The sequence below is a fragment of the Amphiprion ocellaris genome, chromosome 1 (genome assembly GCF_022539595.1).
Source record: "Amphiprion ocellaris isolate individual 3 ecotype Okinawa chromosome 1, ASM2253959v1, whole genome shotgun sequence".
In the NCBI taxonomy this organism is placed as follows: Eukaryota; Metazoa; Chordata; class Actinopteri; family Pomacentridae; genus Amphiprion; species Amphiprion ocellaris.
This window is the reverse complement of record NC_072766.1, coordinates 19557007-19584658: the sequence shown is the minus strand read 5'-3', so window position 1 is coordinate 19584658 and position 27652 is coordinate 19557007. Positions and strand designations below refer to the sequence as shown.

Genomic DNA, 27652 nt, shown 5'->3' with positions numbered 1-27652 from the left:
TGTTTCTCCTGAACTTGAAGTGTCATTTTGTCTTGTTTAGTCTGCTACGCAACCAACCACCGAAAAGGAATGCAGAAGATCAGAATGTATAAAAACCTTGGTTTGTTGTATAATTTTGAGGAGGTTTAAATGTATACCAAATGACAGTGGGGGAGAAAACTGCTGCTGCATTGCTCTTTATGGTTTTCTACTGTAAATACCCTGACCAGAGGTATAAGAGCTAGGGTTTTGTGCATATATTTACCACTCTGTGTGGGCTTTTTTGCCAGTCTCAGGGAAATTATAACTGGGGTAAATTAAAAAATATTGCATATACTTTTGTACTGTGCAAATACAAGTGTCAATGTGTGATAATTGCAGTGATTTTATTAAACACACCAAGCCTGTGGGTTCATAGCACAAATACTTATGTTCATAGGGAAAAGCAGCATTCTTATGTCGCCAAACTCATTTTGACTTGTTTAAATCTATAAATTTCACATCATAGCTGAAAGACGTGCATTATGAAAAAAAATTGTGCTTTGTGTGCTGTAGGTGTCGTCTCAGCAGCATCAAGTGGCAGTTTTACACTGTCTCACTGTCACTGGTTTATTTTTTTACTTCTACGTCTAATGGAGAGCATGCGCATTAGATTACTGAGCTAACCTGGTTAAAGTAATTGCGTAGTCATGTTGCATACATTCTGGGATGTAGTCACTGCAGTCCACACAACACACAAAAGTAGATGTAAGTAGGGTGAGGCTGCATATTCATGAGAAAAATATTGAGTCCAATTTTTTTCTCAGTGTGAAGGAGCTGCAAGGACAATAATTTAATGGAATTACAACCCAAGATTTATCATCTTGTTATAAAACCTCAGTTAAGGTTGTCCTAGCCAGCATCTTGAAGCAAATTAAATTAGCACCATTATTGCATAATGCTAAAGATAAGAAATAATATTTGTTGAACTTTAAAATTGCTCTAGGGTAAGATATTACAGTCCTCTAAAACACTGATTCACTTTATTCATATATGTAGGAATAGGGTTCAGGTTTATTGCTTGTCTGTGCTGCTGTCGGTCTGCAGCTGGTTTTTGGAGCTATGTCAGTGGTTTGTGAGAAAGTCCTGTTTTCTCAGTTGTGGAGTCTGTTTGCCTCCCAACTCATGTGATCGATAAAGAAAGCCAGAATGTTTGACAGACAACCGCTATGGCCAGTCATCTGTCACAGGGTGAGGAACTTTAGGGAGCGTTGGTGAACGCTGCTTGTGTCTGCAGACACAATGGGAAGGTTTCATCCACCAGCAAGTTCTGGAGCCCACTGCTTGATCAGTTAGTGTCTGGTCTTGTGGCGTGTGTGGCTTGAGGCGTCAGGAAAACCAGCAGACTCGCAGCATGAGCTAAAGACTAGCTCACAAGACAAGATGAACCGGGAGTTGGAGTATATGTTTGTCCAAGTAAGTTTTTGCTTTCGTTTAAGCTTCACATGTGTCTCTCCATTTAGTGATTAAGTTGATGTGTCGCCTGCAAGAAGACGATGGACTTTAATACTTTGATATATTGAAGGAGAAGCTATTTTTGTAGTTGTTAGTTGTCTGTCGAGTGCTATGTCATATTTAGATTTTGGTCTTGAATTGGTTGTATCGCCTCTCCCAGGAGCCCCTGACCTGACACACCCTGAGAGCAGTTATGCCAATAAAAATCAGCAGGACAGTAATAACTACTGAGTGGCAACAAATCAGATTTTAGCTTGTGCTGAATTTTGTTGTCTGAATAACAGCAATGTCCTTGTTAGAGATTGAAAAAATTTAATCACTGGAACTAGACGGCAGTTTGTCCCTGATTTTGTATACAGGGCTGCATATCTGACTTTGTGGTCAAGGACGCAACCTAGTAGGCTATATGGAGGATCAATACATTCTTCCGTTGAAGGACAGTCCAGCATAATTATGGATGTCATATAGCTTTAAAAGGCATACAATTCAATTCCGTAGGTGAATGTGTCTGTATACATGTGTTTGATCATGGAAATGGAAAGAAAGTTTTAGAAAACCAAGGAAATAGTGTTCTGATGGAACTGGTTAGGTTAGCATGGCTTTTTTGTTCATTTAAATGTTAACATATATTTTTCTAATTGATAGAATCAGTGTTTTCATGCCTATTGTTAGTTGTAAACATACTGTAGGAGAGAACAACTGTGTGCTCCTGCCCCTTTGTAACTCGTACACTACTCCAAGAGTCAGCACTGGCCAGACTAATGTGATTAGTTGCTGGGCAGCGTCACAGCTTCTTAGTACGAGACTCTGATCTTTGGCGGTCACTAGAATACTGGCATGCTAGTTGTGCCAAAGGTACAACACTGGGTCTAGCGAGACTATTGAGGATTCTTCCTACTGAACTTCTCCACCAGCACTGAACTCTGTAAAGTGAGGCGTCATGCTGCGTCTGCCCAGCTGAGCAGAAAAACAGCAGATTCTCACGAGTGGCATCATGTGACGAGGCTTCTGCAGTCTGGGACCCTGTTGACGGCTTTATTGAGAATAAGTGGGAAAAACACTTTTCGCATACCACCGCAGCTGTCTAGATGGTTTCCTCTGTCAGAGTGTATTGTAGAATGTATTAAGTTTTAATCTTATTTCCACTTGATTCACTCTCATGGTGGGTAGCGCACTTGTCTAAATACCTTACATTCCTCCATACAATTGCAAGAACAAGATTATTTCAGTCACTATACGGCTTATTTCTTCACAGCAGAGCAGAAGAGGAGTGGAATATTATCTGAAACTTGTAATGAACAGAGCAAGTAACTCTTGGAATTTATGCAGAAATCAACTGTTTTTTTTAATGGAAATAAGTTCATCTAAGTCTTGTAGGCGTTCATGAAGGCTCTCACTGTGTTAAGGGGTAAGTGATGAGCGGGAGAAAATCCAGGGAGAGTTCAGAGGAGTTACAGCAGACCACAGGGCCTCCAGCCCAAGAGTGAAAGCTCAGAGCTTGGTATTAGCAGGGTGAAGTCTCTCTAATCTGCTGTTGACTTTGAGCAGATTTGTAAATACTCCTCATGGGTGCCCCGCCCCATAGCTTCAGCCCTACACCCCTAATATACATACACATATACTGTAAAACCCCCGATGTCCTGATCTCTGTGACCTTGAAAACCTCTGTCCACCTCCAGTGTCCTTCAGTAGCAGCAATGACCTGATAAGGGAATATAGGGCAAAGAAATTTACAACTGAAATCAAGTTCAGGGCATCTGCAAAACTTCTGTGAAAATGTCAGACGAACATCCTGTTGAAATGATAGAGGTGTTACAGTTTGATTTCATTTTCTGGCACACAGCTTTGGATGCAAGAGATTTAATTTTGCATCTAGTCTTTTCTTCTACACAGTCATATTGTTTGCCTCCTCAAGTTTCTTTGCATTTAGATAATCCAGCCGTTTTGTGTTCTTGTGTCTGTCTGTGATTCAGGACAGGAACTAGTCCAAGAGGAAGTGCATTTTCTTTGTGCCGGCATTGGTTGCAGTAGTACTATATGTGCATGTAATGAAATTGCGGTGTAGTTGACTGAAATAAGATTAGCTGGTGTTAAACCCTGAGTTAGCCTAATCAGGTCCTGATCTTTTGTCTCAGTTAAACCAGGATTAACATCAACCCAGCTTTGTGCCTCAAGAGCAGCCTTACTTTGTTGTGAACTGACCTTCTGTCAGCTACAGTGTACTGAAATTGTGGAGTAGATGTCTAGATCATTGTTGATAACTTTAATTTAATTTAGTGCACTGAAGCTGCAAAATAAGTATCATCCTCTAATATGATCAGTATAATACAGATATACTAGGGCTGCCACTAAAGTCTGTTTTTCTGTTGATTTATCTATCAACTATTGTAGCGATAAGTCTCAAACACATATTCAATGAAAATTCTTAGGTACCAAACAGATGAATTGATGATTTTATGTGTGTATTTAGCCCTCCTGACTAATACAACTAAGACAGCATTTCTAATGTTTTTGCCTTTTGTGGTTTTGTATCTTCCAGAATAGTGCCTGTGGGTTTTTCCTACAGGTGCTCTAGTGTTGCGCTGGGCCGCTGTGGTCTGCCATAGAAACTTTGTACAGTGTACAAGCCACGTTTTTGTTCAGTGATAATTTAAAGTGCTCTCATACTTCAGCAGCCCTGGGTTTTTGGAAACTTTTACACTGAACAGGTTAGGAGAACAATTAGTGAATTAAAGATTTTTAGAAAATAATTTAAAAGCCAGTCTCCAGTGAAAATATAGATCTTGATGCATTTTAAGTGTCAATGTCATCAATTACGCCAGCTAATCATGACAGCTCCAATGAACTCTATTGTTCAAAAGTTTGGGGTCACCCAGGCAAGTTCATGTTTTCCATGAAAACTCACACTTTTATTCATGTGCTAACATAATTGCACAAGGGTTTTCTAATCATCAGTTAGCCTTACAACACGATTAGCTAACACAATGTGGCGTTAGAACACAGGAGTGATGGTTGCTGGAAATGGGCCTCTTTACCACTATGTAGATATTCCATTACAAATCAGCCATTTCCAGCTAGAATAGTCATGTCTAGACTGTATTTCTGATTAATTTAATGTTGTCTTCATTGAAAAAAACTACTTTTCTTTCAAAAAATAAAGACGTTTCTAAGTGACCCTGAACTTTTGACCGGTAGTGTATACTTCAACCAATACTACTACTCCATTAATTTTACACATTCAGTCCAGCTCAGCCTGTGAAAACTGCTCAATTTTAGATGGCTTTCCATTGGAACTCGAAGAGGCATGAAGTCCTGTGAACATTTACAGGAACAGACCCATAATTGATCCTTTCAGTGTTTCTGTTTCAGTCGTGGTGTTGGATCCAACAACTCCTCCAACTTGGTCAACTCTGTGTCCTTGTACTCGCAGAGTTTAACCATTTTGTGTTGTCTTCTGTAAGTTTAACCGCATATTGTCAAGGCCTGCACAGCAGTTTTTAGCGCCACTCAGAGGTACCCACTCTGGTGTAGGTATTTTCTTTCCTGAAAACGCAAAAACTATCTACAGGTTCTACAGGTGCAGTTCTAGCGGTTGGAACACATGCAAAGATTTGGGCCGCACTTAAGCGTCCTACAAGTATCTGCAGTCGAAAGTGGCTCAATGGCTGCGTTCAAAATGCATACTTTTTGTTTTCAATTTAAGAACCTACTGCTGCGGCCCTTACAAAGTACCTGCTGTTTCTAGTAGTACGCACAGAATTGTGACATACTACTTTTCATAATACTGCTCCTTAAGTATCTAACTGTGCAGAGGATCGTGGGTCAAAATGACCAAAAAAGCATGCTGGCTTGCATACTGCAACGTAGTAGAACATGCTGGTATTTTTCCTACCATGTCTTGGAATATATTAAATATTTTTCTGTTGTATTATATATTATGGTTGTATGGATACTGGAACACACCCAGTGTTTTCTGTGTCTTGGTAGTAGCTTTGTCAAGTGCAAGACAATAATCCTGGTGATGATATTGTTATGTCATCCCCAGAGTAGACAACAAATTTATAAATATATAGGAAACCTACTATATAAACTTGACGTATGTCATTCAGAAAATATAGACGTTTAGTAGACCAGAAGAATCCTGTAGTCTATATAAAGTTGCATCATGGAAGATGTAGGATTTAGTGTTTTTGCTGCTCAACCTATTCTAATGACTAAAGGACAGAATGGCTCTTAATTTTATTGTGTCATTTAAATCATACAACCTTATTGGGGAACTGCAGCACTCGTCTAAACTAGTGTGATAACTAAGTCAGAAGTAACTTGACTGGCTCTTGAAATTTACAAAAATTGCAATTAACCATAGGACTCAAAGGGGGTAAACACTGAATATGCTAAATATGTCACCATTTATTTTAGATAAGAGTCAAGGATTAGATGCAGATGGAAATTGCTGCCTTCACTGGGTGTATGCGTGATTTATAGCTGATGTTATAGCTATTCGTTTGTTATTCTACTCTTCGGACCGTCCATATTTTAAAACAACACAACTGAAAGAGCTTGATACTTGAATCAGTGTGACCACATATGTCGCAGGCGCATGCTGCAAGCAGCATATGCAGAGAGAAATCGAAGTATAGACACTTCAACCATGTGACTTCTGATGTCACGGATTCTCTGACGTCTTTGCTCCTTTATCGTCTCCCCTCCCTTCTTCGTCTACCACACACAACACACCAGTCTGGCCATCAAACGTTCCTCCGTCCATCCCTCTTAAAGGCAGACAGAGTTGCTGTGCCCTGACTCATCACATTTTTCTCTCCAGCTCTCAGACACTCATCTTTTCAGCTTGTGTTTCATTGTGGATGATGACGCCCTTGAAGCATGTAAATGTCTGTCAGTGTGTGTGTGGTCGAGTTTCAACCTTCATCTCTCCTTTGTTTTCTGAACCCAGGGGAATTTGTTGGTCTATAAATATGATTCATTGCCCCTACAGCCGCACTGTCTGTCTTTTTGTCCTAGACTTGATGTGTGTGACTTAGTCTAAGGTGAAGGAGAGAGCAAGGAAATGTGCAAATTGGGAGAATATTTAAGTGTCAGGATAATTGTGTTTTACACCTAGTGATGTGTGAAACAAGTGTGTGTGTAAGGGTGATCAGGATCAGAAAGTGTGCTCAGTAGTGCAGCGATGCCTCTGTGAGGTGTGATGCTGCTCATCGCTGTTGCTATTTTTAGCCTCCATCCTCCTCTTCTCCGTCTCTCTCTGTCTCTCTCTGTCTCTGCGTTGCTAGGAGGCTGGCTGCTGGGACGGTCTCCTGCAGAGACCAAAAAGGTGAAACGAAATGGTGGAAGGCAAAAAGACATGGAGAGAGAGAGAGAGAGAGAGAGGAAGACAGACGCCGAGGCTACTCTTACCCATCGTTATGAATATATACACTGAATATGAATATAAAGCCCATACTATACATCCAGTTTTCTCTCTTAGTGTCCCCTTAAGTAGTTTCAAGTTTGTTAAAACCTTCCTCTAAAGCTCCATGTTTATGGAAAATGAAATATTCAAACCCCAAAGTCTGAGTTTTTTCATGAGTGCATAAATACCATCAAATACAATTTTTTGGAACATTTTTTTCTTCATTTTGTTCAAAATCCCCCAAGATTTAGATAGAGACACCGACATCTTGGAGTCTCACCTGTTATTTTGAATAAGGTTTGGTTACACAGCATAAGTTTTTAATGACTTTAAACAAAACAAGCCTCAGACAAATTTGAAAGTAATCCATTGTGCAAGTTGTTACTGTTCTTTAGTGACCAGTAATGTTTTTGTGTCTCATGTTTTCTTTATTAACAAATATATGCATGCATTTAATTGATTGATAGATTAAAAGATTTCCCTATTATGGGTATAAATATTACATAATAAAAATTAGCTCAACTGAATGTGATATAGCTTTGTCTGCACATGTTGTACAAACAACATTTCTAAACGTTGTCTCAGCTGATAAATAAATTGTTCAATGGGTATATCGTACCAGTCACTCATCACTATCACTTAAATTGTTCTTTCTATCGCTGTTTTCTTGCAGCAATTGTTTATTGGCAAATGAATGAATGAGTTTTCATTGAATACATCAGAACTGTAAAAGAATGAGTTACACTGAGATCAACCTTGTAGATATTTATGGTGCATATCCATGTCAAAAAGATGTGTGGCTGCGACTTGTGGGTTGATTCTTCCAGTTGTTTGTGAGGGTCTCCCCTCTTTTTCGCTGCCGTTTGATCTGTTACTCAGCAGAGACACTCACTGTTTCTGTCTGTCTCATAAATGTGGCCTGCAATCAGCACAGCACTCACCGTAACTCAAATACACAGCAGAGTCAGACTGATAAATTATCAAATATTTGTCGATTTTTCAGCTGGTAGTGGCCTATCACGTAACAAGTAATTGCTGTATAGAAATGCGAAAGATATGTTTTAACTGTAAATGTCTGTGCATAGTGGCTTGATGATTAGCATTTTCGCCTTGCAGCTAGAAGATGCTCGGTTCACGTCCCCGCCTTGCTGGGATTTTTCTGCATGGAGTTTGCGCGTTCTCCCTGTGGGTTTTCTCTGGGTAGTCCAAAAACATGCTGAGGTTAATTGGTGATTCTAAATTGTCCGTAGGTCTGAATGTGAGTGCGATCGTCTGTATATGCAGCCCTGTAACCTGTCCAGGATGTCCCCTGCCTTTGCCCTAAGTCAGCTGGGATAGACTCCAGCTCTCCCGCGACCCTACAGAGGATAAAGCGGTGTATAGATCATGAATGGATGTCTGAACATGGTGTATCTTGGTTACATCACTTTTGTAATTGATCCTCATCACAATTATTTATATTGGTGCCAGCATACTGTTACTAGATTTGTAGCATCATTATATATGAGTATATGCCTTAAAAAATCCATTATCAGTTGAATACATGTACACAGTCACTGACTCCACGTACCTCTTTCTCAGCTCAACACATTTCCACTTTAAATATGGTTGTATTTTAATATTTTTGCCTCATCTATTTCCTAACACGTTCTTTGTCAGTTTTTATAAAGTTTTACACAGATAATATTTCATCTTTCTGAAGTGCCATTCAGTGGAAAACCTTACACCACAGTGCACACTACCTAGCCACACTCATTGCTTTGTTTGGTGTTCCTGCATTGCTGAAGGGAGCAAAAGATTAGAGAAAAAAAGGAGAACCTATGGATTTGAGGGGGTGGGTCATTGAAGAAAAACACATCAGTACTGCCTTAAATCCCACAGATAATCACAGATGACAAATAGATTTATATGGTATTGATAGTGATCATTTTATAAAGTTACTGGGAACTGCTGTAGCTACCGTTTCACACCATTTCTGTCTGAAGCAGGAGCCAGACAGAGTAGGCTGAGGGTTAGTGTGACCATGATGTCATGATTCAGATGATTGGTAGTGAAGCCGCAGATGAAATTAACCAGTTTTTGTCCTGTTATGCCCTACAATGACGCCTTTCTCTCTGGCCTCTGTGAAATTGACATCAGCAGTTTATGTAATGAAGGCAAAAGAAGTCATGAAATGCTGGTTGAACATCCAGAAATTCTTTCAGTGCTCATTGTCATGTGCTTCATTTACCCAAGACAGCATCAAGAAAGTTTCATTTGGATATTTCCGTATTAGTTGGTGTTTGTATGCATTTTTAAATAGATGAATAAAAGTGAAAATTCTTGTTTATGTTGAGATGTAAAGATTTCAGAGTTTCTACCGTGATGACTTGTGGAGGCATTTCAGAGTTCTGACTGTAAATGTTACATAAAAATAAATGTAGAATATTTTATATGTAAGTTTAAATAGTTTTGTTGTGTTTCCTAGTCATTATGTACAGTTCAAAAGCATTTTATTGTGTTTTATTTCTGTGTTGCCAGTGAGCCACAACAATGAGAGTAAGCATACTAATGTATTAATTGCACTACAGGAGAGACTTGATGTGTCCAGCGTTTAGGTGCATCACTGGTATAAAGTTAGCTTATTGACTAATTTTTTAACTGCCTCAGAAAAGGTAGTGTTTTCATTACTATGTGGTGTTTTGTGTGTTTTATTCTGTCAACAGAATTAGGCAAAAACTAGGAAGGCAATTTTCACAATACTTGGTGGCAAAGGGGAGCATGGACACAGGAAGAATCCTTTAAATTTTGGTGCAGATGAGATTTGGATTGTGATATTGCATATCAACGAATTGTGGACTAGTGGCCGTCTTTAAAGTCTGCACATTTGGTGATGAATCGTTCACAGAATCAACATAATACATGTCAAAATTAAGTAGATAAAACACAGGTTGCCTGAATTCCAACCTCCGGCTGCTCTACCGATGCCTACTGAAGCTTTTAGCTTTATTTTGCTTTTGTGTAACGTCAAATGTACATTAAGAAAAACAAGTAAGACATTGTTGGATTTTTGTCTGTGTCCCAGAACTCTCTACACATGGTATCTTTCCCAATGCTTCAATCACTGCACAGTCATCCAGTGAACTCCTGCAGCATTAGGCTTCCTTGCGTGTGTGTGCTCTTACATGCGCCTACAATTGTGGAGCTGGATTCCTCAGCCATGTGACTGGCAGTGTTCATCACTGTTTTTCCACATGTCTGTGATCAGCTGATTGCTTGCAGTCACAAGTCTTTAAGGTCTGTAACTGTTTTCTAAGTGATAACTCTCTAAGTGTGAATTTTGAATCATGACCATGCATAGCCCACAAGTGCATTTTTCTGTATTTATGAGCTACTATTTGTTCAGTAGTTTGTTCCCACAACTTTCCAGACAGTTATAAGCCATGCGCTCATGACTGTGAAAACACAGAGCCCAGTGTTTTCTCTGAGGTCATGCTGTTTTTAACGATTAGCAGAAAGGAACGAAGAAAACTCTCCTGATATTCGTCTTTGGTTGAACTGCAGTGGAGCAAACCTGAGTCGTTTCTGTGTTCATGAAGAAATAATTGGAGTGGCTTTATCACGTTGCAGCGCTTAAAATTGTGTCTAAAAAATCTAGAAAACACTGGTATTTAAGAGAGGGTTTTAATATACTATTAGCAAACATTGTGTGTCTAGATCTGCAACAGGGTGGACCTTTGGGTATAGATGGTAAAATCAGAAACCGTCAATTTTACAATAATATTAACACATTTATGCAGCACTTTGAAAAACAGACGGACACAAAATCTTTTATATGGATGAACCAGGATTGAAACAGTATGTTCAGCATTTTAGTTCTGCTATAGCTGGTATATATCCTTTATCTAACTTTGTTTTTTATTCTGTCTTTTTGTCTCTCAGTGTGCTCGGGTGTGGATCCCCGATGCAGAAGAGGTGTGGAAGTCGGCTGAGCTGACCAAGGACTACAAAAATGGCGATGCCTCCCTTCATCTCATGCTGGAGGATGGAACGGTGAGGATAATGAATATAGGAGTTGGGTGGGGAGGAATCAGTCTTTCCCTCTTTATGTTTTTCCTCCTCTTTTTGTTGCTTCCTTCTGCTGTGTCTAATTAGTGGTTATCGGTTTTACCATTAGCATTCTCCACAAATGAGATCAGCTTGCAAAGATGCCCCAAGGAGCATTTTAAATATATCACAGTACTTTTAATTCATTGGCTTACAATACACAGAGCTACCAGCACACTGTTCTTTCTTCTAGCAATCATTAACAGGCACTCCTGGAAATGAATGCACGCTAGTAGCAAAACCATGTATAGCAAAACCATTAACCATATTGCCCTGAAGATTTAAGATTTATGTGATCATATATGAATGTAACCTCTTGCACTACCATCAAAGAGGTTTTGTTCTTTGATTCTCTGGAGGATGAGGACACTCCCATACATACATAATTTATGCATGTTTAATTGTCCAAAATTCTAAATTTTTTATGACTAATTCAGTGGTTATGCTGCCTTGAAGGAGTATTAGACTCAGTTAATTTTGGCTAGATTGCTGCTGTTGATCAAAATAATACACTTTTCATTCTGGATGTCGCTTACAAAAAGATTTCTGAATCCACCACACTTATCAAACAAGCATCTAAAAGACACAAAGATCAGTTGAAATGGGATATAATAAAGTAAACTGTGAGGATAAAAAATTGCCCGAAGCATCACAAAGCGAGGCTTCCCCACAGAAAGAGGGGAATACAACTGAAAACAAAATGTGAACAAATGGTGGGTTGGCTGTGAAGCCGAAGAAAATCAGTAGCCTGTCTCATGACATGACTTTGTGAGAACATACTTATAAAATACTGTTTAAATTCTTGTTTATGGTGTGAAAATCTGTTAATTGGTTATTTAAAGGATCTCTATTGTTAGACAGCCTCAGAGAGCTGAACACTCAAACATGCAAAACAGTTTACAGGTATTATTATGAAGTTTGAAGGATGTATTCTAACATCTGGAGAAGGAGCCACTTTCTTTAGCTTTTGGCATTAGAATAGGCACATTTCTCCATCATTTGGCCAGTATAGGTGCCCGATATACAGCAACATACCACCACGTAGAGATTGTGAACGATTACTGGTAGATAATTATGTTTTATATTCTTCCTAGTGTTGTACTGATCTTCAAATTACAATTCATGTGTGCAGTCTAAATGTTTGGACAAAACAAATTTTGATGATTTGGCTATACTGTTTCTTGAAACGTTCATGCAGTAAAGCCCATTGAATTGAACTGAACTGAAAACAGGGTCATGTACTGATCCACCACCTTTGCTTTAGATGTATGAATTCCTGATGTTGTATCATGCTTTGCTTAACATAACATCCTAACTACCTAAACTATCCTGTTTTATTCTGTTTTCTCTTAGAACATTGATCACAAACTTGACCCCAAGACGAAGAACCTGCCTTACCTGCGAAACCCCGACATCCTGGTGGGCGAGAATGACCTCACAGCGCTCAGCTACCTCCATGAGCCAGCCGTGCTGCACAACCTCAAAGTCCGATTCATCGACTCAAAACTTATCTACACTTACTGTGGTAAGAGGGCCCTTTGACGATTTAATGATGTCCATCTGTATGTTGTCAAAGTCTGATAGACAGTCACACGCGAAATAGTCGCCTTCATGGAAAATAAGATGGTAAAGGAACCTGTGAAGAGGTGATCACTTGGTAAAAGTTTGGTGAATAAAGGTGGAGTCTGATGTTGCCAGAGGTTTCCTCCTGTTAAAAGGTTGTTTTTTACTTCCCTGTGCTTGCTGAAAGAGAATCATTTGGTTTCTCTCTGTAATGTAATATTGTGAGGTCTTGACATTGCTATGTGAAGTGCCCTGAGATGACCTGTGTTGTGATTTAGAATATATGACCCACTAAGACCTACGGAGTCTTCCAAACACACACACGGATATGCATGTATGTTGCATCTGGTCTTTAAGGTCCCATGTGGCAAATATATGTGGTAAAACCTGTAAAAAATGAGGATGTTTACTTCTGCCATTCCTCAAGCCCCTACACCTAGATACCCTCCCAGCTTTACAAGCCAGTAAGAATTTATGAAATAGTGAGTGAGATGCAACCCATTAAGACAACATGCTAATCAGCATGAGTTAAACAGTTGCTCTGCAGTGAATTTAGCAATATTTCAATGTGAAATGTTTTTTGGAGAGAAGTGTAGAAGTGATAGAAAGCCTTGGTTTTGACATTCATTCATATCCGTGTCATCTGTGTTTTGTTCAGTGCTGTCAATCACAGACGCAAATGGAGTCTTCTTCATGAAGAGGGCGTGGAAAGCAGAAGCTCAGCTATATGTAAAGCTACAGACATGAAAACAACCCATATAGAACAGGCCTAAAACCAGGAGTCGTGCAATTATGTTGAAAAGAACTGTCTTTGTGGCATTCTTAGCTGAAAAAAATGAACAGTACATTCTGAGGAAATGTGAGACTCATTCATTTGCTGAAAAGCATCACAATGTGGGACCTTTAATGGGATAAATAAAATGGAATTCAATTGAAACTGCTTTGATGAGATGAGAATCTAATAGGATTCCATCATCTTTCTAACTGAAAGCAATCATCTTATTATGGCATGCTATGTGCTGAATAATGTTTCAAACGGACAGTTTCACACTTTAGTATTTAAGCACTGCCTTAATGTCTGTGACCTTCAGCAACCTCGGTTGGATTTATACATCAAGCTTTTTAGTGACTCCATTTCACATTTTAAATACTATCTGCTCTCCTTAGCAAATCTTTACCCTCCCAGATAAAACTTGTACCTTATTACCTGTAAACTCTAGATCATGAACATTATGACATGTGCTGTGACTAGCAGTGTGATACAACTTTATGTGGTCCAACTACAGCTGAGCTCATATTTCTGCGATGTTCTGTGTTGTAGGAATCGTTCTTGTGGCCATCAACCCATATGAGACGTTGCCCATCTATGGAACAGACATTATCAACGCCTACAGTGGTCAAAACATGGGAGACATGGACCCACATATCTTCGCTGTGGCAGAGGAGGCTTACAAACAGATGGCCAGGTTTGTATATGTTACCTGAGCAGCCTTGGTCGAAGTCTCCTGTTGCTCAGTACTCCCTATCTCTCTTCAGAGTTTGTAGGTCAAAGCTGAGCCAGAAATAGCCTCATGGTGGTCTCACTGTCTCTCTCCGTCTTGCTCTTTTAATCACACACCCACAAAGATGGTAGACTCTGCTGGAACCAACCAATAGACAGTTTCTGCCTCCCCTTTGGGAGTTTATATCATCGACGCTGATGAACACACGTGCACTAACTACTATAAACAGGGTTTAACCAGATCTCAGTCAGGGTAGTGAGGGAGGGACGGCACGCAGCCACCATGTGTAGTGTGAAATCGCACTGTTGGCAAGCAATTTTACTGCTTTATGTATTTTCCACACCTAAATGAATCATTTAAATCAGTAATCTGTGTTTGTGTTTCTTGTACGCCAGCATGAGTCTGTCTGCTTCTTTCTGATTTCAGTTCCACCAGTGAAATTAGTTTCAGAACTTAACACTGTGCAACCCTAAGTGAACACATTAGTTATGAAGGACCACAGTAAAATTGAAAATAGATTCTTGAATTGATGTGAAGAACGTTATATGACAATCTACATACAGGATCTCAGCTCAAGCAGTTGTGACTCACCACTTCAGTTAAGTTTATTTGCATAAGCTAATGTTAATGCCCACAATAGCAACAGGAACTAAAGGAAGAAATGAAAGAAGATGGCAGGGGGATGCAGTAGGAGCTGTGGGTGGGAAAATGCTAATTGAAAAAGAAAAAAACGATGGCAAAGAAAGGTGGTACAGTAGGAGGATGCAGCATTGTCTAAGGATTGTGTCTCATGAGGAAAATGAGGATGATGCCCTGCAGAGATATTAAAATGTAAAAGGTACTTAGGGGGTTGAAAGGTTTGTTAACACCTGTTCTGCCTGCAGGCAGTAAAAGTGCTAGTTGATACTAGTATGTGACACATCCTGTCTGCCTAAGCTCCCCTGGCAGTGTTGGTGTAACATCCTAATTATTAAACTACATGTAATAGGTACTCACAATTATACTGAGTCACCCTTAACTTTGGCCCTACTCTAAATTAGCATCTAAGTAAATTATGTTTATTTCAGTTGTATGGCATTGTGGTTTATCTCATCATTTTTAACTGTGCTTTTTAAATAAATGTGGCGCAATCCTATATCTTATATATGAAACTGGACTTCATTTCTTTAATTTTAGGGATGAGAGGAACCAGTCAATTATTGTGAGTGGGGAGTCTGGAGCAGGAAAGACGGTATCAGCCAAATACGCCATGAGATACTTTGCTACAGTCAGTGGCTCAGCCAGCGAGGCCAACGTAGAGGACAAAGTGTTGGCTTCCAACCCCATAATGGAGGTGAGGACTTGTTCACTTTTATCTTTAAATTGGTTCCTGCTGATGTTCAAAGTTTGCCCACTTCAGTAACACAGAACACTATTATGTGGTGCTTAAATAACTGCAGAATCACCATCCAGATTTGTAGATTTTTCTGGTCACGGAATTTGAAAAAGTAGTTGACACCACTTTGTACAACCTGTGTACTGAAAACGCAACCTGCACAGTTTTCCCCTGGTTGATATGCAGATGCTTGTTTTCTTGACCCAGTTAATCACTTTTCACTGCCGTAGTTGATGTGTGAATAATATAGGCTCAATGTCATGCAACGTCTTCTGCTTTTTTCTTCACTAACCTTTACCGACTCTTTTCCTTCTGTTTCTCCACCACACTGTGTGTTTCTGGCCTCGAGCTGCTTTCTGCTGTGAAAACACTGGTCCTATTCCTTAGAGTGTGTGTATGTGTGTATTTCTTCCCATAGAGTTATAAGTACAGGACGGGTTGAAGAGCTCTCTTGTGCACATATGCCACTACACCCCCCCCCCCCTTCCCTCACCTCCTGCCATCCCCCACCCTGTCCGTCTTTTCCAACCACTCTGCTAACATCCTTCTCCTCCTCCCTGCCGCCTCTTTCCCCTACAGCCAATCAGAGACAGACTGACAGAATGAATAGAAAGCTTTCTTCTTTCATTGCAGTGATGTCACTTTAGCCTCTGAGCCTGGTTGCAGACTAGATGGTTGCGTCAGCCTTTTCGATTTTACAAAACCTATGTGTGTGACAGAGAGACCGTGTTTATGCATGGTGTTTGTACATGCTTGGCTGATGTAGGCAGAGATTGGGATACCTGCTCTGCTGAAAGCCTCCTTGTCTGCAGTGAAAGACTGTGTTTGGCCTTACGTAGCAAAAACCCTCTGTGCTCACACACAATTTAACTCTGTTTAAGCTGGCTTATTGCATAGCTTTGATATGATAGCATGTTTGTATGGAGCCCAGCCCTTCTGTCTAAAGACAATTCCTAGCAGGGTCATTGATCAATCCTGTATATTGAACTATGGCTGCTGACTGCAGTTGATTTCCTTCACGATGTGTAGTGGCTCAGCAGGAAATGCTCAATAACAAATACAAGCCATTCTTGTGTGTGGACTGAGATCCTTTCACAGCTTGTCAGCTGTTTATTTCAGGTTGTAACCCACATTATGAGAGAAAAAGGAGTAGGCCAACATTTTGGGAAAGGCACATTGGGTTATTCATTTTTAATAGTAATAAAGAGATAAAATTGATGCCACTGTCATGTCTGTATGGTAAATGAGAAGCTGTTGATAGCAACAAGTTATCTTAGACCGGCATGAAGACTGGAGACAGAAAAACTGCCAGGCTGGCTCTGATTCAAGGTAACAATCACTGCCAGTCAGCATGTCAAAAGCTCACTAATTAACACCTAGTTTCATCCTATTTTGATTTGGTGTTTCTTGATTAAACCGATAACTCGATCAGCTAACTGACGAGCAGGCCTGTGAGCTGAGCCTGTATATAGATAGGTCTTTTGTTCAGCTTTCTGTCGTCACCCTGCAGAAGTAACAACATCTTTGAGGAGCTTGGTTGATGATTTTCATTCATTTTAGGTGTCAACTGATTATCAGTCTGGTTGATAATAAGATCCTGTATTCAGTATTCTACTAATGATCAGTATCATTACTTTTAAACAGACCCCTCAAAAAACAAATTCATTAAAAATGAGTGAAAATGTCAGATTTTGGCTCTATCTGTTTGTAGTCACTGTTCTGTGGTCTCAAGCAATGTCCCACCTACTGCACTATTTGAGCAGCGCCGGATCATTCCTTTTGTTGTTCTCCGCTGGACACACGGTGCGACACTGGAGAAGCCTGCCTTTCCCCTCAGCCGTCCTCCGGAGTGAGGAGGTGGATCCCTGCCGCCCTCTTAGAGAGAGGGCATGGACCTTCCCCCACCGACTGCCCCCAGAAATCTTGTATTCTGGTGTTGTGTCCATTATTATGTTTGACATTTAAGACCAAGCTATGCTAACCAACTGCTGCTAAATATTTACCAAAAGATTTGAGAGTGGTATCAATGTCCTCATCTAGGTTTTGGCAAGAAAACTGCTGAGCATGTTTACCTAAGTTTCCCAAAGTGTTGTTTAAGAAATAATTTAGACTGTGATGATTTTAAATGAAAAATTACTGTTTCACGAGTGAGAATTTAGACACTATTACACAATAACATGTTGTGAGTGGGAACATGTGTCTGTCTTCTGTTACCCAGGCCATTGGAAATGCAAAGACCACCAGAAATGACAACAGCAGTCGTTTCGGTAAATACATCGAGATCGGCTTCGACACCCGCTACCGTATCATTGGTGCCAACATGAGAACATATCTGCTAGAAAAATCACGAGTTGTATTTCAGGTAAGCACGCAAATGTGCATGCAAGTTTGCATGAATACACACATAATGTTTTCTTGAAGTTTTGTGGATATTTCAGTGACTTGTGCTATTTCCTCCCCTCATTCCAGTGTATTACTTCTGGCTCAGGCATCACAGACAAATACAGAGTTAAACTTCATACAGATTTAGTTTTTATTCTGAGCTCTACTCTTGAGAAACGCATTCAGTTTCATGACTAAGTGACAAACTTGGATTTAGTGGAATTTGGCTCTTTTTTTGAAAGCACCTTGAAGTTGTTCTATCCCTGAGCTGCCCGGGTTCTCAATTGTCAAATTTACTCCTCAAGTGCCTTTGAGCATGAATTCACACAGTTCTTCGTGACAGGCGGAAGAAAATTTCCTAAAGGGTGTATTGAGCGTCATCGTTGGTTTGTTGTTTCATTTGTCACAACTTGTCCTTTAGCTTGTTTCCTTAATGTCGGAGGTGTTTTTGCTAATGTGATTCCTCAAAGCCTGTCAGCAGTAATATATTTACAGCATGCACTACAGCTATAATGTAACACATTCAGGGATTTGTTCACTGGCATCAGAATAGTTGTTGTAGCCAAGATCTATGAGTTTTAGCTTACTTCCTGATTTGATCCGTTGCAACAACACCCTGTGGAGGATCATATTTATCTGAGAACAAATTCCATCTGACTTTCGAACATCACAAGAAACATTTTTATCTCACCGCAACTACAGCAAAACTTTGAAAGTCAAATGCAGGACAACTGCATGACATGAATTTGAGAAATGGGGATCAGAAGTTAGACCTTCAAAAGCATTGACCAGAAGACACTTAATAACATATTCACTCTGCATAGTAAATGTTGACACATAGCCTTAATTATTAATCCAACAGTTTAACAATATTGTTAACTTTGTTGTAGTGACAGATAAATAAGTGAGGATTTCTGAAATGTCCTGACTTGGGAGTATCATAATGCTCTTTGTGTGCTTCAGGTAGTTACACGTGTAAAGAAGTGCAGTCAACCACACATACACAAGGAGTTTGTTATCTAGCATCATCAGCAGGACTCAAAAAAACCTAAAGCAACACACATTAACTGTCAGGCTCACCCCGGTGTCCTTTAGTGCAGAAGAAGTATGCAGCAATAATTTCCTTCTTCACAAAGACGTGTAGGAGGAAACAAAGAAAACCCATCGTTTAGTCCATCTGTCACACTGGTTTACAGCACGGCACTCCTTTCCTCTTCCTCCTATCCTCTATTCATCCTGTTTTCCTTTTTTGTCTCTCTTTTCTCACTACTGTCTTGAAGAGTTCTCTATAGAAAAAGTTTACTTTCTTTTATATAACTTGCTATAGTACTCCCTTATATTAAGTGTGTGTGTGTGTGTGTGTGTGTGTGTGTGTGTTTGCTTACTGGTGGAGCCAGTAATCAGCATCTAGATAAAGGGCATGGATATTTTCTCTGCACACACATGTACATATCCACACATGCACACACACACACACTCTTTGCTGTCACTGGCAACACTGCTGAGGAATGAGGATGTTGGCAGAAGAACGTGGTTACATTACTCCTCACATTTTTCACATGCTCAGCTCCAGTAACCCATTTATAGGTGTGTGTATGTGTTTGCATTCTGTGCTTGGGTGTAGATGCACAAATGTGGGGCACAGGTAACACACTGCTTCACCGTTTTGTCTCGGACTTTGCAGCACGGAGCTGGAACCTTTTTAACATGCAAGCTCCAGTTTGTTTGTTTATAGTCATTTACATTCTGGTCTATCAGGCACCATAACAACAGTGAAATACAGGTGGATCACATATTGTGTTTGATGCCCTAGTATATTAAAGATGTAATATTCACATCTAATTCAGTAGCATCTGTCGTCATGCCTTTGAGCAACACACTAAGATGCCAGCTGCCAACGAATGGAGCTCCCATATGTTAAACTGTCAGACTATATAACTGTAAAGCAGATGCAGTTTAATTGTATAGAAAGAAGCAGCTGATTTTTCCTGTATGGATGTAAGTTGGAAAAAAAGAGGCAGAAGCTTGTGATTAGGACCAAATACTTGTCGATATCATGCATTTGTGGTCTGTTTAAGTTAATTGAGTATATTGTAGGTGTATGCTATTTTCTGCATAGCCACTATGTTGTTGGCATTTTCCTCATTATGTATGATCTTCCTGCTTTCTTCCAGGCGGACGAGGAGAGGAATTATCATATCTTCTATCAGCTCTGTGCATCAGCCCATCTGCCCGAGTTCAAGAATCTGAGGCTGAGTAAGTCACATTCATGTGTTAGTGCATCCCCACTTACCAACACACAGAGCTGCACAGTTCCCCATTGTCCCAAACTGTACGTTGACACCAAAAGGAAAAACAGCTAGCTCCGAATCAGTTCTCTTGCTCTCTTGCCTGCTCCAGGGACTGCAGATGGAAACTAGCGAGTACGCTGTAGTCTGGTACAGAGCATCTTTACCTTGTGTTTAATATCCTAAGTTCACTTTCTTGCAACAGTGGGAACACTCATGTTTTCATGATTGTTTTTCATTGTCTCACTAAGAGCAATTGGCAAGCAGCATTAGAGCTACCCAAAAGCAGCCATGAATGCAGAGAACTTTTTGTATGAACAGATTTGTTCCTAATTGACATTTATGAGTGATTTAAGGGAATTTGCTGCATTCACCTAGTTAATACCTTTCGTATGACTCATGCATTGACAGCTGCACAATTAATGCAGTGCTGATCTTAGTCACGATTTTGACCCCCCACAATAAATCAGCATCTTTGACTACGTTATGGACAGATAAAATGCTCTACTCACAAATAACTCCGCAGATAGAAAATCAGTTCATGTAGATAAAAATCACTTGGTTTCAACTTCCTTCTACACAGGAACGCTTCCTTTCCCCTTTTTTCAGTGGAATTTTTGGTCACGTACTTGTTAGGTCTGCTTGCCCTGCAGTAACCGAGTGTAGAGCCGAGGCTTCTCTAAGCTAGCATCTGCTAAAGGCTGCAAGTGAGATATTAAAAGAACACTGGTAAATAATATTGTCTGTCAAAAAGCAGATGCACAGGAAGTGAGACGTTTTGGGCTTCTGCAGTTCTATTTGTATTTTGCCTCCCGGAGATAAACTGAATGCAGGTGAAGAGGAAGCTCACTGTAGTTTTCCTTTGATACAAAAAATGTGTACATTAGAAGTTTAAATTTGTCTCCAGAGTCAACTGAAATGAAACAATTTAACTAAAATAAACGACCTTCCCTACAGAAAGTAATGATTGGGTCAGCATAATACAACTACTGACACTGCTGAATTTGTTGTATTTCATGTGCTTGTTTCTCACTATGGGAGTGAAAGCTTTGTTGTTTTCTGTTACATTTTTGTAAATGAAATATGCTCACAAATACAGCAGAGCAGTTGACCTCATTGATTATGCTAATCAACCCTACTCATGAGCAGTCAAGCAAGCATTTCAATTCATGTAGTATTGCAAACCAACTGCAAGACATCCTGCTAAGGCCTTAAGATAGAAGTAAAAACTAAAATCTTGAACCAGACTGAGCTATCTGGAGAGCGCTGCCATGCATCAGATTTCAAATATATCAGTTAAGATACATCAGACAGAAATGAGCACTGAATCGTTAGCTCTTTGGTTGAACAGGCGCCCACATAAAGCGCTCCCACTGTGGACCTGCACCTGCTCATCCTACTCACGGCCAAACACATACACTCTGCTGGCACACGGACACACACGCACACACGCGCGCGCGCACACACACACACACACACACACACACACACACACACACACACACAGCTGCTGTCTTTTCCTCTCCTGCTGACTTCCTGGCTCTGTTAATGGGGTGGTTGTCTCAGTCATGTCAGTGACTCTTGTTGCCAGGCAACAGGCCATGCCCTAATTCAGTGTTAAGTGTGTATAAAGAAACTGATTGTGTTAAGTTAGAGTAACACTTTTCCTACACAGAAGTCTTCCTGATTTTATATATTTCCAAGAACGCTGAGTCTCTGGTGTGGTCTCTATCTGCTGATCTGTGACTGTACAGCCAGACAGTTCGCATCAGTCTGAGCGAGTCTTTGTCCGAGAATTAGATTTTTCACATATGTAATGATTGGAACATTTCTGAATGAGCAATAAATGCCAGAAGTGCCACTGGAAGTGAATAACTTTAGCTCGGCAGCATATATTACTTTCTATACAGGCAAACCTTGCAGTGTTTAAATCATTTTAATCTTTGACCATTTAAAGTCTAACTTTTGACTTCTTTTGACCACCATGGTTATTTTTCCTTTTTTTACTTGACACTCATTGTTCAGATAACATATTAAGTTGTTTCTATGGTTACTGGCACAGCTACCCTGACAACTGACTGAGAATGACAAAGCCTTTGTCTCTCGTCACAGTGTCGCGATATGTGATTTTATATAATTAACTCTCTCTGTCTCTCTACTCAGGCAGCGCAAATGACTTCCTGTACACCAGGCAGGGCCGCAGCCCCGTCATTGACGGTGTGGACGACACCAAGGAGCTTTGCACAACTCGCAATGCCTTCACATTACTGGGTAACATGCACACGAAAAAACATGTACAATATCAAACCTATGAAGATGATTAGGGTTTGCATGATAGAAATGTAATTGATCAGTGAGAACTCTTCTGACTGCTGGATCTGCTGTGTAACTGTTAGCTAGAGGCATAAAGTGTACTGCAGTTAGGAGTAAAGCATTGTGTAGATGGAGTGGTCTAGCTCTCACAAGGTAACAAACACATTGTATATTTATTCTAAATAATACATCTTATGCTTATGTGTGTGTGTCCTTGTCCTATGCAGGTATTAATGAGTCCTATCAGATGGGGTTGTTCCAGGTTTTGGCTGCTATTCTTCATCTGGGAAATGTGGAGATAAAGGACAGAGATTCGGACAGCAGCCTTATTCCTGTGAGGATAATGTTTATACTGCAGTAGGAAACAGGAGGGTTATCACTGGGTTATAACATGTAAACACAATAATAATATAATAATTAAGAATTGACCAAGTTTTGCAATTCAATTCAAATGATCAATAAGGAATTCTTCTGCTCAGCTGCTAAAAACCTCACTGTTATTTTGACTTTCTGCTTATTAATGAGGAAATAAAATTTCTTCTTTGTGTTGTAGCCCAACAACCGTCACCTGACGGCGTTCTGTGAACTGGTGGGCGTGACCTACCAGGATATGGCTCAGTGGCTGTGCCACAGAAAGCTGAAGACGGCCACAGAGACGTATGTCAAGCCCCTCCCTCGTCTACAGGCCACCAACGCCCGTGATGCCCTGTCCAAACATATCTACGCCAAGCTCTTCAACTGGATTGTAGAGCACGTCAACAAGGCTCTGATCACCAATGTTAAACAGCACTCCTTCATCGGCGTCCTTGACATCTATGGGTATGTCTGTTCAGTAGCTGGCCTGTGCGGGTGGGATTACTTTCAGAGGGGTAACTAATCAATTTGTGCATTTCACTGTCATTCTTTTGTCAATAAGAATTTGATAATCACACTAATGTACAGCTGTCATAAAATATGACTTACATGGTTAACACCTCTCTTCCTCCTCACGAAGGTTTGAGACATTTGAAATCAACAGCTTTGAGCAGTTCTGTATCAACTACGCTAATGAGAAACTCCAACAGCAGTTCAACATGGTGAGCAGCATGTGTTAACCTGGTGAACCACCCATTACATTTTACGACATTAGAGTATTTGTTGCAGATTCAAGGCTAAATGCTCAACTCTGTGTGTATTCAGCATGTGTTCAAGCTGGAGCAGGAGGAGTACATGAAGGAGCAGATCCCCTGGACTTTAATTGACTTCTATGACAATCAGCCCTGCATCAACCTCATAGAGGCCAAGATGGGCATCCTGGACCTGCTGGACGAGGAGTGCAAGGTAGGAAATTTTTAAAATCAGAGATAGGTTTATTACTGGTTGCACATGCATTTAGGGGGCCATTTACAAAGGTCTCATCAAGTGTTTAATCAACATAGATCTCACAGTGTTTGTAAATTTTAGAGTTGCCTTTTCAGAGTTGGATCTTACTATTTGTCTTTCATTCGCATGTTAATATAACATTATGTAAAACATTAGACAACAATAGTTCACTATCATTATAGTCACCAGATCTTTGAACAAATCTGTTTGTTTATCCAGTAAATGGTTGGCTCATAGAAGCTAACAAATTTACAAAAACCTTTATGATGTTGACATTTTGTATTTATTTCACCTATCTTACTTGATTTTGTTGATTGTTAAGTCAGTCTACCATCTCCTTATTTGACCCTGTTAAGAGCATTAAACATGTTAACTTAGTCATAGTGAATGTTTTATGACAGGCAACTTGACGTTCTGCCACATATGAAATAATTTTGACTACTACACCTATTGTACAAGACATGAGACAGCCAGCTAAGTCTGGAACAGTGAGTGAATGGCTGGCACCGATTTCATTGGAAGCCTAGTTAGTTCAGACCACCATAATCATCTTCTGTTCCTAGCAAAGGCATGTTATCTCCTCGGAGTACAGAGTATTTTCCATCAACTTTTTGCAGTTGGTGCAGTTTGCTGCACAACAGCTCGGCCACTTCTTGAGAGCTTATCTCTGTTAGATATGCCATGAAGATTGCAGCTTTCTGCCCCCAGTCACATATTAGCGTGGCTGAAAGGCACGTAAAATGCAGAGAATAGTTTCCAACACACTATCTTTAGCAGTTTGCGCTTCATGTAGACCTTTTTTAGAGCTCTGTCCAAAAGAACAAGTTTTATACATTTTTTGTGTGCTAAACAAAAATGTTTAAAAAAAAAAAAAAAGACAGATTTTATTTAAGACTACTACTTCTTTTACCATGACGCTGTGTTGTCCCACACGCTAAAAATATACAATTACATAAGACTTGATGACGTGTAAATACTGTTGATGGAATAAAAATGTTGTCATTAATGTAAACAAGCAGTGCTGCAAATTGAGCAGTGTCCTGTGTATTTTGTCCATTTACACCTACATTCTGCTTTACAGTTTTTACAGTCGACTTGTCATTGCCTCCCACTGCACACTAGACTCCAGTCTCCACCACCTACACACTTAGTTCACATCAGAGTTCACCTACGGTACAGAAGCCCACTGCGAAACACTGACCACAGGCCTGAAAACTGTTTCTTCTTGTTTTTCACATCATCATCATTGTCCAATGCTTTTAAATCTATATTTCATTAATTTATTACTGAAGGCACACAATAAATATTTTGCACCTTAAGATGTAATCTGGATAATATTTTTGTTTACAGTTTATTTTATGTGTTCTTATATTTATTTGACTGTAAAATCTTTGTGTCTTCAGCTAATACTGGTGGTAAGCTTCTAGTGTCAAGGGCGGATTTCCCATATCTGCACCATCTACACGCTTTCATAGCTTAGCCAAATCTCTAACAATGCTAACTTATCTCTGTGTAGCACTGCACCACTGCAAGGTCATTTTATAGACTGTTGACATTTGAGGTGGGCCACATTGCTGACATTATTGGAGAGAAATGTGTTTGTACGTCTGTACACTGCGGCATATAGTTAATTCCAGTAGCTGTGCAATAAACACAGTTACTGTATTTGTGAGAAGCTTGATAAGTATTCATTATGTTCCACTGTGTCTTCTCCTTTTCTATACAAGATGCCTAAAGGTTCCGATGATTCATGGGCTCAGAAACTGTATAACACCCACCTAAAGACCTGCTCCCTCTTTGAGAAGCCACGCATGTCCAACCGCGCCTTCATCATCCAACATTTTGCTGACAAGGTGGGCCTGTCAGATGTTTTGTTTGCTTTGTGTTTACAAAGTGCTGAGCATTAAGTCATTAAATTCAAAATTCTGGTATTTCTTTAAACAGGGACACGTTTGCATTTGAAGCATTTTACAACATTTAGGAACAGAGTAGTTACAGTGCCTGCTGCAGTGCTTGTGTGAGATATTTTTAGGATAGCTAGAGGAAGGATGGCTTTTTTTATTCACTCTTCATTGTGTTCTCACATAAATAGGTACTTTTGCAATGAAGTGTTTAGTTAGAGCGTGTGTGTACTTGTACAGCTATCTTTGAGACAACGAGTTTGAGTTGAACACCATCAGAGTGAGGAGTGAGGAAAGATTTTCACACCTCATCAAAGGACTGTCTGAAGGTGAAGCCTTGGATATTGAGTTATGGTTGGAATTAGGTTGAGTTTATAGTGACAAAAGTTAGAATAAGGGACTAATGTGTACTGCATTGGATCTGTTATGTATGTATGTATGTATGTAAAGACACTGAATATAATCTTATATATATTATATTTATAATCAGATTATCATCAGTGAAACCTGCTGCATCAGACAGTAGTGCATTAGTTCTGCGTATATAGCGTGGAGATCACACAAAGAGCACAAAAATCCCTAAACCACCTTGTTTTGCCAGTGACTCACACAGCTATATGTTGTACATGTGCTGTAGATATAGCCAGTAAAAAGATGGCACATTTGCTCAGTGAACAGTCTACATGCGTTCTATCGTCAGTATGAGGAATGCATTATGTCAATGCATGTCCTCACAAAGATATTCATACACAAAGGACTGTGTGTATACGTCTGGTGTAATCCACTTTGGTGTAATGGGTTTTATGTCCTCTAATGAGGTGCTGTGTGATGTAGCATTATTTTTCATGTCTGTTTTTAGAGCCTCACTATAAGGTTACACATAAACGGGTCAAGGACTAAAGCAGGCTTTCCCATGAGATCCCCTGATTTTATAATGGGACACCTTAGGAACATATGTGATGAGACATTTGCAATGATTAATCTTTGTGTATTAAATGCATTTGCATCAAGAGTTTGGACTGGACATAAGCCACCCTGCAGACCTCACTGTTTACTGTGAACCTCAGGTTGACTTAAAACTAAAAGTACGTAAATGGTTTCCAGTGAAATGCCCTCCCAATTGTAACACAAGCTGTGCTGTTTTGTTGTTGAGCAGGTAGAATACCAGTGTGATGGTTTCCTGGAGAAGAACAAGGACACGGTAAATGAAGAACAGATCAATGTGATGAAGGCCAGCAAGGTGAGGCACACAAACATCTACATTATGATGTATGCAATCAGTCAAAAGCAGATTATACTGCAGTAATGTCTTGTAAACTATTGGAGCGCATCAGACTTCAAGGAATATGACTCATCCACTGAAACAAAAATCACAAAGTCTGCAGCCTCTGCAGAGTTGTGGCACCTAGTGTCTGTGAAGGAAAATAGACTGTTTATTGACAAAATGTGTCACCTGAAGGCTCAAGGAAGCAGCGCCCTCCAGTGGCCAAGTGAAGATGGTGTTGACACCAGCAGTGATAAATTCTCAGTCTAGGAGACTAATTGTTCTAGATGTGGAGGTTTTATCGACATATAACATGAAAAATTGAACACAGCAAACGCTAAATTGGGTCACTGACTTGTGGAAACTGTCTAATATGTACACGATGAATGCTAGAACAGTTAAATGTATTCTGTGAATTGATAGTAATAATGCAGCAATATCCAACTTTATAATGGGACACATTTTGTAAGTGCTATCATGTACATGCCAGCAAACTTTATATGAGACACTACTCAAAGATCCAGTTTCTCTCTACACACGGACACATGCATGTGATGTTAAGTCTTAATTAGCTAGATCATGTCATGCGTGTGTCTGTGTGTGTGTGTGTGTGTGTGTGTGTGTGTGTGTGTGTGTGTGTGTGTGTGTGTGTGTGTGTGTGTGTGTGTGTGTGTGAGTATATGTGTGTGTGTGTGGGTGTGTGTGTGTGTGTGTGTGTGTGTGTGTTTTGGTC

The 27652-nt window shown here is 39.9% G+C and overlaps 1 protein-coding gene across 7 annotated transcripts in view; it reads left to right on the top strand.

Moving 5' to 3' along the window:
* The window catches only part of myo5aa (myosin VAa), a 55563-nt gene that overhangs the window by 4296 nt on the left and 23615 nt on the right, over nt 1-27652 (top strand). For 4 of the 7 annotated variants that reach the window (XM_055009559.1, XM_055009557.1, XM_055009552.1 and 1 more), the window contains exons 1-14: nt 1278-1434; nt 10805-10915; nt 12323-12494; nt 13854-13998; nt 15211-15367; nt 17628-17771; nt 19966-20047; nt 22243-22350; nt 22620-22726; nt 22946-23211; nt 23387-23468; nt 23572-23712; nt 25482-25607; nt 26812-26895. In XM_055009559.1, the coding sequence (XP_054865534.1) occupies nt 1402-1434; nt 10805-10915; nt 12323-12494; nt 13854-13998; nt 15211-15367; nt 17628-17771; nt 19966-20047; nt 22243-22350; nt 22620-22726; nt 22946-23211; nt 23387-23468; nt 23572-23712; nt 25482-25607; nt 26812-26895 (1758 nt within the window). In that variant the 5' untranslated portion in view covers nt 1278-1401. Of the gene's footprint in view, nt 1-1276; nt 1435-10804; nt 10916-12322; nt 12495-13853; nt 13999-15210; nt 15368-17627; nt 17772-19965; nt 20048-22242; nt 22351-22619; nt 22727-22945; nt 23212-23386; nt 23469-23571; nt 23713-25481; nt 25608-26811; nt 26896-27652 lie in introns of those variants that run through there. The other 3 variants (XM_055009546.1, XM_055009541.1, XM_055009544.1) reach the window with 2 other exon arrangements.